The sequence below is a fragment of the Larimichthys crocea genome, chromosome I (genome assembly GCF_000972845.2).
Source record: "Larimichthys crocea isolate SSNF chromosome I, L_crocea_2.0, whole genome shotgun sequence".
NCBI lineage: Eukaryota > Metazoa > Chordata > Actinopteri > Sciaenidae > Larimichthys > Larimichthys crocea.
Genome location: NC_040011.1, coordinates 23,528,440 through 23,540,762, shown reverse-complemented (window position 1 = coordinate 23,540,762; position 12,323 = coordinate 23,528,440). Strand labels below are relative to the sequence as shown.

At 41.5% G+C, this 12,323-nt stretch overlaps 2 protein-coding genes across 2 annotated transcripts; one reads left to right on the top strand and one right to left on the bottom strand.

Annotated features, from left to right (window-relative positions):
• Positions 1 to 227: 227 nt before the first annotated feature.
• Positions 228 to 8,135, top strand: kcnh6b (potassium voltage-gated channel, subfamily H (eag-related), member 6b). The gene is made up of 12 exons (XM_027284737.1): positions 228 to 325; positions 781 to 938; positions 2,197 to 2,622; positions 2,811 to 3,204; positions 3,301 to 3,500; positions 3,592 to 3,844; positions 3,954 to 4,147; positions 4,272 to 4,380; positions 5,212 to 5,467; positions 5,547 to 5,723; positions 6,063 to 6,267; positions 6,361 to 8,135. Exons 2-12 carry the CDS (start codon positions 795 to 797, stop codon positions 6,655 to 6,657), a joined length of 2,655 nt encoding a protein of 884 aa, XP_027140538.1. The 5' UTR covers positions 228 to 325; positions 781 to 794; the 3' UTR covers positions 6,658 to 8,135.
• On the bottom strand, positions 8,021 to 12,069 carry LOC104935467 (DDB1- and CUL4-associated factor 7). Its single transcript, XM_010751306.3, has 7 exons — positions 11,556 to 12,069; positions 10,917 to 11,075; positions 10,279 to 10,390; positions 9,898 to 10,016; positions 9,599 to 9,808; positions 9,368 to 9,485; positions 8,021 to 8,831 (listed from the first exon to the last, which is right to left on the bottom strand). Exons 1-7 carry the CDS (start codon positions 11,691 to 11,693, stop codon positions 8,659 to 8,661), a joined length of 1,029 nt encoding a protein of 342 aa, XP_010749608.1. The 5' UTR covers positions 11,694 to 12,069; the 3' UTR covers positions 8,021 to 8,658.
• Between the last annotated feature and the right edge of the window lie 254 nt (positions 12,070 to 12,323).

Genomic DNA, 12,323 nt, shown 5'->3' with positions numbered 1-12,323 from the left:
TGCTCTGTTTATCAATGTTTGTCATCGATTTTCCCGTCAGTTCCTCTCAGCTATAGCGTGGCATTGATTGGTTTTCAGTGTTGGCGAATGCTGCACGGCCACATGCAAGCTGGAGGCCAGTCCTCTGCCCCGTGCCAGAGTGGAGAGTTCAACATTGACGTCTGAATGAAAGAAGTACATTTGTTTTAAAATATGAACCATGAAAGAGGAGAGTGAATGTTTTTGAACACACCTGTCCAAAAAGTGTCCTGAAGAATGGATATTTGAGCCATGGCTACCTTGTGGTCAAGACCAAGAAGGATCTGACATTCTGGTTTCGAATCAGGTATGTTGTCTTTATTTACTGTCACTGAAACTTTGCTTGGTTGAAGAGTTGACCAACTAGTGCCAGCAGAGATTTTTCTACAATGTATCTACTGCCTTCTCAGTCCAGTAAGACTGTGAGATAAGTGTTGAAACTATCCAGTACTTGAGGGCAGAGTATTGTTTTGGGAGGGGCTCAGCTAGATTGGCATTCTGGGTAACCAGAGTTGGAGAAGAATTTGATAAGAGAGGAGATCACACCATGTAATTCCTTTTTTGCCTTCACATTAAAATTTTAGGCAAATTTCTCGTACAGTATAGCAAGAAAACTACACCAAAGTAATGGAGCCAACAGTGTTATTTAATTGTAGTAATAATACTAGTGTGAAGATTAAAGGGAAAAAAAGTAAAATACAGATTGCTTAGGTCTCTTTGGCCTAAATAGAAATAAAATCATGTCTTTCTGATCACCTGTAGGTCAGCAGAGCTCCATGTCTGACGCAGATGTTATGAAGGGTGGGAGACCAGCCAGCAGAGGCCCAGAGTGTTGCTCGCCTCCAACTCCCAGGATGGAGCTGCTTAGTCCCACCAAGGTGAAGGGCCGCTCTAAGAACGTCACAGAGAAGGTCACGCAGGTATGGGAGCCGAGATTTCATATGGGCTCAGTGTCTGGCTGATTGAGAGCCAGGGAGTCCCATTTAAGAGCTCTAAATGAACTACCAAATTTCAAATGACAAGTCTTTGACTGGCAATCATTCACTGCTTTCCAGGTTTGGTCCATCATTAAAGAGCTCACATTAGCCATGTTTTGATATATAAGAAATAAAGAGGCTCCCAGAAAGACTGTTAATTAACCTGCTAGTGGAAAAATCAGTAGGCGGTTTGGTTGCTCAAAGTTACATTGAGCCACAGCTCAATTCAGATCAACCATTGTTACTGCTGGAGCCCTTAGGCTCGGCATTCTGCATCACTGCCTCTGTAGGACGGTGTGTGATGGATATCAAACAAATGCAAGGGAAGTGTTTGCAATGACCCGTGACCTAGCAGCAGGGGGTCACTTGTTGATTCCTGTCTGTCAGTCTATCTATTTATTTATCTAACTATTTATCTACCTACCTGATAGTAAGATAGATGGATATATCTGTCCACAAGGCCAGTACGATTCATTAGAGCAAGTACTAATTTGAAATTGGGCTAAAGAGAACACGAGGACTGTGGCAGCACATGAACCCAGTTATGTGAGCATGACGCCCAACTCATCATTACAGCCCTCCAGCCCACCAGCGCTCAGTCTGCTCTTGTAAGTGTGGTTACAGCACACTATTGCTTTAGCTTCAACCTCAAGGTTTTTTGACTATCTGGATATAATCGTACATCTGGATGTACCCACATCTTGCGTCAGCTGAGAGTCACCAATGACAGGATGGTCAAGGATTTGTTGGACCTACAAGGTCGCAAAACCAGAGCATGCAGCCTCCGCCAGGAACTTGGTCAAAACAGTACGTCTTCTAGAAAGGTCTGTTGGTCAGTATTAGTTCAGAAAAAGAGAAAGTGTTGAAGTGTACTTGTTTTACTGTTTTCCTTTTCAAGCAAAAGATCTGCTTTGTGTGTTCTCTGTTGAAAGTTTTTTTTTTTTTTTTGGGGGGGGGGCAGATGTTGTTGCTTGCTGTACAAATTATAAAGCCCCTGAGGCAAATTGCAGATTTTAGACGATCTAAATTAATCTAAGTCAAATCTAAAATTTGACTTAATTTATGATTGATTAATGCAAGAGTATTCATGAAAATGCATTATAATGTCATGTAACAGTAACTAAGGAAGATACATAATTGGAGGAAAAGTCAATGTTCATATGTGAGAACTGTTGCATTCTGATGCATTCTTTATGCTTAGGTACTTTCTTTGGAGTCTGATGTACTACCTGAGTACAAACTCCAGGTACAAGAGACAACATGGTGGATCTTGCTTCACTACAGCCCCTTCAAGGCATTTTGGGACTGGATTATTCTAATCCTGGTCCTCTACACAGCTGTTTTCACTCCGTACTCTGCTGCTTTCCTCTTGGATGAACATAGGGATTTACGTAAAAGAAGTTGTGGCTACACATGTAACCCTCTGAATGTGGCGGACCTTATGGTGGATGTGCTGTTTATTGTGGATATAATCATCAACCTTCGCACAACGTATGTTGACCAAAATGATGAGGTGATCACACAGCCAAGCCGGATAGCCAAGCACTATATCAAAGGCTGGTTCCCTATTGATCTGTTCGCAGCGATCCCGTTTGACCTTCTCATTTTCAGATCTGGCTCTGACGAGGTAAGAATTCTGCATTTCTGCAAATTATATGAATTATTTTAAAAGAAGTTCATGCTAATTATTTTGGAAGTAAACCTTAGCTATAATTCTACTGTATCATCTACACTTCTCAAATGAAAAGCTACTGTAAACTGAATGGCCGTTTCCTTGCTTAACATCTTCTTTCCTGTTGTTACTGGACACCAAAGATGGCAACCTTGACAAGCCTGCTGAAAACAGCTCGGCTGCTGCGACTGGTCCGTGTGGCAAGAAAGCTTGACCGATACTCTGAATATGGGGCTGCTGTCCTTTTCTTGCTTATGTGCACCTTTGTGCTCATTGCTCATTGGCTTGCCTGCATTTGGTATGCTATTGGCTTTGTGGAGAGACCCTACACAGAGACCGGTTGGTTGGACAACCTAGCTGAACAACTGGGCAAGACATACAACGACAGTGACTCCTCCTCTGGTCCATCAGTCAAAGACAAGTACGTTACTGCTCTTTACTTCACCCTGAGCAGTTTAACAAGTGTGGGGTTCGGTAATGTCTCTCCAAACACCAACTCAGAGAAGATCTTCTCCATCTGCGTCATGGTCATTGGCTGTAAGTTGAATAACACTGAAGGGACAGTACAAAAATATTGGGATTAGAGGTCTGAACCTTATGTTTTGCTTTTTTTGTTTGCTTCTTCTATCTCAGCTCTCATGTATGCCAGCATATTTGGGAATGTGTCAGCCATCATCCAGCGACTGTACTCCGGTACAACCCGCTACCACACCCAGATGCTGCGAGTCAAAGAGTTCATCCGATTCCACCAGATCCCAGGTGGCCTGCGCCGAAGGCTGGAGGAGTACTTCCAGCATGCCTGGTCCTACACAAATGGCATTGACATGAATGCTGTAAGTAAAATGTGACTATGTTATAGTATTTGTGAAGTCAGTATCCCTGTTTTGAATCTAATCACTGATGGTCTTGTTTTCTTATATTCAGGTGTTGAAGGGATTTCCAGAGTCTTTGCAGGCAGACATCTGTTTGCACTTGAACAGATCTCTGCTACATAATTGCAAGGCTTTCCATGGGGGCAGTCAAGCCTGTCTGCGACACTTGGGAATGAGGTTCAAGACAGTCCATGCTCCTCCAGGAGATATTCTGATCAACTACGGAGACATCCTGGACTCTCTCTTCTTCATCTCAAGAGGATCCATTCAAGTCATCAGGGATGATGTGGTGGTTGCAATATTAGGTAAAGCCATTAAAGCATAGATGATTTGAATGTGGTGTCTCAAAAATGCTCCAAAACGATACTTCAAAAACATAATTTGCTCTAATAAAAAATACTCCTGTTCTTCCAGAAAAGAATGACATCTTTGGTGAACCTATCCACTTGTATGATGAGCCAGGAAAGTCCAATTCAGATGTCCACACCATCACCTATTGTGACCTGCACCGCATCCTGAGGGACGACTTGCTGGAGGTTCTTGATGTCTACCCCAGCTTTGCAGACAACTTCTGGAGGAACCTGGAGATAACATTTGACCTGAGAGATGTATGCTGGCAGTAGCTTGCAGATCTTGAAGATTTGTATTTCAGATGTTTTTTTCACTGAGACATAAAATGAAAGCATTTCTCATTAGAATTTCTATGATCCTGTTTTTGTCTGTGTTCATTAGGCTGATCAAGTACCACCAATAATAACAACTGATGACTCTGGTGACGACTGTGGTTATGGCCACAAGCCAAGACACAGAATGCACTCCCTGGATTGCCGAATCCGACCAGGTGAGATAACCTGGTGTCACAGTCAAACAATCTGCCAAACTCAGTCAGTCAGTGTGCTTCCTAAAAATGCTTCTTGTCTACCCTGGCCTGATCTGTCAGAAAAACCTTACAGGCATTGTTTTGATTTCTAACCTAAACTAGACAGGCTGTGAAAATACAGCAGAAAATTATCAATCAGACAAGATTATATAATGAGACAAAGAGGCAAAATTTTACCCTTACTGGAAAGAGAAGTCAATAGATGTCCACTATGTTTTAGTGCCAATGAGACTAAAGGGGTCAGTTGAGAACAAGTAAGTGTATTTTGGGAGGATGTAGTTATTAGTCAACAGAGATTAGTACTGATACCTCTTAATCTCTGGAAACAGATATATGCATATGAATGCACAATCTGTAGCAAGGTACGTTGGAAAGATTTTCTTTCTAGTTTCCATCACATTTGAGTGGGCTTTACTTGCAACAGTCCATGTAAAGAGCAAAAGAGCCAGAACACATTGGCTGAAATGCAATCTGAAATGCGTCTGTTGTCTGATGACGACAACAATCCATTTTCCAAATATCTACTGCAATGGAAACCCAGAAACATTGGCCCCAGAGGCTACATTGTCATCAGGCAATAGTTGATGGTTTCCGAGATTGGATACCTCATAACAGTGGAGCCCCTGGGTCTGTTAATTCGGTTTGAATGTTGTCTCCATGTTCATTAAAAATCTGGTTCCTCTCTCTGTCCAGTGACATTCACAGTTTTGATTGTGAGCATGGTTGTCTTTCTATCTGTGTTGGCCCTTTCATAGACTGATGACCTGTTCTTTTGCATCTACTGTGAAACAGATGGAATTGATCGTGAAGACCCATACCCCCTCCAGTCCTTACGTCATTGTCGCTCACCTCCTGAGGCCCACTGGGATGACCACTGTAGCTGTGGATCCCCATGTTCCCAGTCAAGTGAAAACCTGGCTAAACCTCTTTCCCACGGTAACAAAATAGAACTTTACCCTCCAGAAGATGCCAGACGGGACTACTCGCCCTCAGTAGTACAGCTGCTCCCCCCGAGTGGTACATCATTAAGCAGGGACCTTGGCAACCAAGGTAAATATATGATAGGATATGAGTCTTATGAGTCACTTTACTTAAATTAAATGGGTAAAAATGTCCTCCACTTCCATCTATCTTTCCTCAGCTTCATCTTTGAATATGCCGGGAATGTATCAATACTGGCCAGATAGACAGTCACAACAATTTTCCAGTCGTGCCTGGCGATCATCCCACCCTCCACCATTCACAGAAGAGCGGCCCGGTGAGCTAGAATCTCGACTTGAGATTCTACATTCACAGCTGAACAGGTGAATCTAATGATGCCCTAAGCTTCTTTTAAAATACTGATACAGTAAAGAAAGAAAATTGAGTGGTTGGTTAGGGTCTAATTTAAGAATTTTAATATGTTCCTAAACAGAAAGATAATGCAGAACAGTGTACACTACTTTGTTTACCTTGATAGAGATGGTGCACTGTTCTAATAAGGTAGTCCTTAGCCTTCTTGCCAATCTTACATCTACCCAATTACATGGGACCAATGCTTGTGACCACTCGTGAGGGTTGGAAAGAAGGTTCTTGGAGAGTGTTGCTGCTATGACTAATCACTTGATTACCTCTGACATTCTCATTGCCCCTTGATTCCCCAGGCTGGAGACTCGCATGACAGCCGACATCAATGTTATTCTCCAGCTTCTCCAGAGGCAGATTACACCTGTACCTCCTGCTTACAGCACTGTATCGTCTAGTACCCTCCCTAATAACTCACCTGGCCTGTATGGAACTGGGACACCAGTGCTGCACAACATGTACCCCATTTCCCCCATACAGATGGACAGTAGGGCACCTATACAGGTACCGAAAGATTATCGGTTACTGTGTTTTCTACCAAGAGTCTGGCCTCTTAACTTAAGGAATAACAAAGGGTTTTTGGTTTCTTTACTCTAGAGCTCTACCCAGACTGACCTCAAATTCACCAAGAAGTCCCAGGAGTCACTTTCCAGTGGTATCCATGCGACCGTGGCATCAGATGACACCATGTTCATGACTGTCACCCCTGAAACAGAGACCCATACAGGGTTGACTCCACAGCTGCCTCAGCCATCAGTCAAATCCTCACTCATGGAGAACCCCAGACTGTGCGGCAGCCTCCGCTACCCATCACTGCCAGGGAATCTGGATATCACCTCAGGACTGGCTGAGATCCAGAAACACCTCTCAGACCCTGTGCTGCCTGTCAGCTGAAAAATAAGTTTTCCTGGCAACAAGCAGGACATTGAAGAGCCATACGACAAGTCCAAGGTTCATGTCTCATTAGGCATTTGGACAGCGAGCAGTGTCTGAAAGTCAGATAGTGGCCACAAGGATTTCCATTTCACAGTGTTGACACAGGAACACTCAGTCCGTGGCTACTGCAACAGAGTTATCATACTTTGTAAAGGACAACGCTAATTTACAGTATGTGTGTGATGCACAGAAGTCAAATTTATTACACCTCATAGTCCCACGTATACTACGGTATTTTGTTTCATCCTGGATCAGTACATTTTGTGAATGCCAAACCCTATCGTGTCACATTAAAATCAAATTCTGTTTTTTAAGTAATTGTAATTTTCCTAGCTGACTAGTACAGAGCTTCTCCCCAAAGAACAGACCCTGACAGATACTGGCCACCACTGACATTTTTATGGAAAGATGCTTGTTTTTTTGTTTTTTTGCCAGGAGTTAGATAACAAGATTGATACCACACTTTTAGTCAAAGCCAGAAGTCTCCACTGCTTGTGACTACTACTCCAGACCAATGAATTGCCAAGGCCAGCAGTCTCTTTGTGCTAAGCTAAGCTACCCAACTGCTGGTTGTAGCTTCATATTTAGTTTACAGACAGAGTGGTCAAACTCTTCCTTTTAAGAAAATATGTTAACACTATATGAGATGATTTTCAAAAAGGATCCATTAAATTTGGTCATGAGCAAAATGTAGCATGTTCAATAATAACCATAAGAATTCTGTCAGTGCTTTTCGGTCTAAATAACAGCAAACATATCTCTCTGGCATTTCTGTACAGCATCATCTTGTGAATTATTGGCCGACATAGTTACCACTCCATTACCCTGATTTGTGAAACTCAGTCTATGAAGGTGGTTTTCAGAGTTTGTATGTTCAGCAAATAATCACACATTATGAACCCTAAAATACTGAAACACCTGCAATAGGTAAGAAATAACTGTTCAATCCCACATCTTCACATCCCATCCCAAATAATCCCAACATACAGCAGGACTCACAGCATCTGATACTGTCAAATTTCTAGGCTGACAAAAATTCTCTCTATTGTATAGATCTTGGATGATGTACTGTAAGGCAGCGTTTTCTCAGTATTATACAGCAACCTATCATTTCTAACTGTAAATCTGTACTATAGATTATTATCAATATGTTGGTGAGTCAACTCGCTGTTGTCTAAACATGAAACTTCTGTATAACAATTTAACCTGTGAGGGGCTGTTTATTTCTGTATAAATAAAATGTTGCTATGAATAAAATAACTGGTGCAGAAAAAGAATCTGCATTACAGTCAATTAATAGAAATGAACTGTTGCACATATATTATTGTATCACAACCGAGATGTTTAATACCACAAATGATATTCAGTTGAATAAAACACATTATATATACATACACATTTAAAAAAAAACAAAAAATTCAATACATGAACACTTATAATCACATAAACCACATCCAACCCACTTTTAAATATGGTTAAACTGAAACTGTATTTTCACTGCTTCAAAATAATGAGATGAGGTTGAAGCAACAAATGAAACTACACATACAATGCACAATGTAGCGTATAAAAATGTGTAACTGACTAGTCTATTTGTCTATGAGACAACATGCTAAAAGCTTGAAGACTTTGTTCATGTCTGTACATGAACAACAGATTTAAGTCTTTTGGTTTCTTGAGACTTTGTTACCATTTTTGTTGAGGTGCTCCTTTTCTGAGTTTTCTGATACAAGATGTTTTGGTGTTGTATTACAAAGTCAAACAGTGATGCACTCTAGTTCTCACTCAGTTAAAAAAAGGTTTACGAACATCATCTGTATCAACAAAAACCCAATACGAGCATGAACTGAATATTGCTACGTCTTTCTTAAACACACAATTCCCTTCAACAAAGTCACATCAGCTTGTAAATCCAGCTCAGAACGTTTCTGAGTTGCCTTTTTTCTTCATGACTGCTGCTCAGACTCGGAGGATTTCCAGGCAGTTGTTGTAGCAGATGGAGATCCAGTCGGGTTGGGTGGAGGCCCACTGGACATTATTGATCTCTCCCTCTGCTGTGTAGGCCAGTATAGGGTCCTCAATGGCCCGCGGCATCTGCTGGATGTCCCAGATTAGAGCCTGGTGGTCCTCCGCTAGACAGAGAGGAGATTTGATTTATTGATCAATGGATTTATCTTTTTTTTTTTTTAAAGAGGAAAATAATGCTACTGGCCCGAATCTGGTGAAGAACTATCTTTCACCATGTGTTCTTACTCAGAAGGACATAAAGCTTCTAAGCGAGAAGAGGGGAAACACAAAACAAGTATACCAGTGCTTTGTACTACAGAACTATTACAATGTGCAAAGGAAGTGGTTAGTGAGGATTGTTTTCTTTTTTTTCCCCAACTTTGTGCATATTGCTTTGTGTATTTTTGCTTTCAAAGCCAACATCTGATGTGATCCAGCAGCTGTCAGAGATCCAGAAGATGGCCTGAGCAAGTTGCCTCTGTCCTTAAATGTGTGTCATTTGTTAAATGATTCTTTGTTCCTATAGGTCAATTTCATAAACGTGTTTTGTTAGCGGTTAGCTGCAGTGTACCTCCACTAAAATATTATGCAGAAAACATCGAACCTGATAAATGACCTCAGGTAAATATTCCTGACTGCGTTTCCAGTAAAAGCTGCATACCTGATGTACAGATGTGACAGGAGGAGTGTGGCGCCCAGGCGATTCCATTGACACAGGCCCTGTGGTTGTTTAGTCTGGCCACTGGAGTACAAGGTACGCGCACATCTAAGATCACCACCTGAAGATACGAAGAGAAAAATGTAGAGTTCATTGGCAGCATATGAATGTCATTGACAGAAGTTTCCAGACTTCAGCTTCATAGCATGTATTCACAGAAGGAGCAGCACTGACCTCCATGCTGTCCATCGCCATGGTGGCTAGGTAGTTTGGGTCCTGCTTGTTCCAGCAGAGCCGGAGCAGTGGGTGGTGCTGGGGGTCCTCATAGATGATAGTGCTGTGTTCGAGGTGACGGAGGTCAAACATGCGGACCGAGCCGTCCGCTCCCACTGAGGCAAACATATCCCGGCCACCACCTGCTCTGCTGAAAGAGATGTCATACACCTGCAACGCAAGCAAACAGTGAGTTCGAATCAGTTGGACGAGAGGTTTGATACATCATGTTATAAAATTATAAATATATTTTATTATACCTCTTTGTCATGGGCAATGAGCTGCGTCTTGACATGACCCGACACTAAGCTGACTCTGCCCAGCGCCTGTCCAGTCTCCAGCCCCCAAATTGTACAGGTGGTGTCGATACTGGAAGTACCTGTGCAGAAAATATACATATGATCATGAATGTTAAAGCTATGGGAGCAATGAGGAGACGGAAACAACTGACCAGGCAGTTAAACATTCGCCACATCAGTCTCGTTTTTGTTTTTAAAAACAAGACAAAAAAAAAATAATAAAAATAAAATAAAGACCTCAAACAAGTAAAATTAATGCAATTTAACCTTTTACAATGTAATATTACATCATAATAGGTTTATGGGAACATGGTTAATGTCTTGAGGTAACAAAGTTTTTACCTAGCAAGTTTGGGTCCACCTCGTTCCAATCGAAGGATGTGAGCGGTGCACAGAAGTCAGAGTTCTTGTTGTTGTTTAGCAGGCACTCCAGGCGGGTCTCTGTATCGCTCACCTGTCAGTGGAAACACATTTTTCAATATTTGTGCACTTCAGTGAGTTCATGCAGACTGATTTATTTGTAATATGTATGAAAAACTATCAACAATTTTTTAAGTTTAAAGACACGAAGAACAAGGGAAAAGAAAAACTTTCTGTATTCCTGCCGATTTTTAATTTTTTTCAATCACGGGCTTCGTAATGTTGTACATTCCTCATACTTTCAGAAAATATTACAAGAAATTAAATATAATAAACCAGTGTAATAAAAGCTTGGAAGACTATGCACACCAATGTAGCATTTATAGTACAAACTGTTTGAATATAGAGTATCATGTATTCTACAATGTTTGTTCGTAATAGTCAAGATAAATGATGATAAGTTATTTTTTCTTAGTTTTGGTTTATCACAGCCACTGTGCCTGAGCTGGATGTTTGCTTCAGGGTGTGGAAAAACAGTATATAGTATATAATACATTGTATGTACCACAGTGACCACGCTATAGCCATGGGTTCAGCTCACACTGGACTGGTCCTCTTACCCTCCAGATTCTCAGGTAGTCTCCACCGGTGGCCAGCAGGTCAGGGTACACTCCTTTGGTGTCGGGAATCCACACGATCTTGGTGGTGGGGTAGGGATGGTCGAAAGTGTTTCGACACACAAACTCGGAGGTTTCTTCTTCTAGACCAACTATTTGAACCTATGAGTTCACAATAACAACTCACCTCGAGTGAGCCAGTGTAGTGTTAGTGTTATTGGGGGACAGTGCATTTAGTCACACAGATAAAAGAGCAAATTAAGAAAAACAAAAGACACTTTACTAATGATTTATAACCACTGTAGCGTTTTTAAATGACCTCCGCAACAATCAGGGGCTTAGGTTTGTAAACAAATATATATAAATACATTAATGTCCAGGCTGGCATATCACACCAGTACACAGTAACATTATACACAAGGCGCTATTAAAATATTTAATATATTTCCAGGTGCTTTTTAACCCTAGTTGATGGATGGTGGCTTTAACAGGGGGGGCCTGGAGCAAGGGTGCAAACATTTCTAATGTTATTCCTACTTAATATGCCCATCACTGATGGAGTAAGCCTCCTCTAGTCCAAGTTAAATATAAAAGCATTATAATATGAGACATTAAACAGCTGGATGTGCTGCTTGCAGTTACCTTGTTATTGTACTCCTCCACAAAGCTACCGAGCGCCAGCCGGAAGCGTTTGTCCGGTCGGACGCTCCAGTTCACGGCGTAAACTGTCCACGGCGCCTCGTATTTGTAGATTTCTTTACGTTTACCGTGTAGCGACATTTTAAAAAATGTTTACAAATGTTTTTTTTTTTTGTATGTGTGTGAGAACTGGCTAATTTACAGCGAGGAGGAGAAACAAACAAAAAAAGACCCTGAACGCGTCGCTGCAACCGCCTGGCTTATTTACAAAGCTACCGTTAGCTACAGTTTATCGTCTCTGCTGACATTGTGCGATTTCAACAGACAGCTGTTGAGTCCATGTACGCTTTCCCGCTGGTAAAAGCGACACATTACATAAATAAAACAGTTAATTGCGTTAAATTTACCCCCACACAGCAGCTGGAAGGTATTTGTAACGTGATAGCAATGGCGGCGACCAAAAGGACCAAAATACATGAAGACGAGCGTCACCATGGAGGCTGCTCGTGCTGCCTTCAAGACGCGGTGGAGTTGTCGTAATTATCACAACTGAGCACAAAAACAGCCAAGCGAGTAGTTTGTTTAGTTTATTTTTGGAAAAGAGAGTGCTTTTGAGAGGCTTACGAAACACACAATACCAGAATAATGTCAGCAGCCTGTTTATTCTGTGTAAGGTTACATTAACAATAGTAATTATTTTCAGAACTTGAGCCATTATTCTGCAAAGACTAATTAAAAGTCCAATGAACCAGGGACTTAAAATTTAAGTAT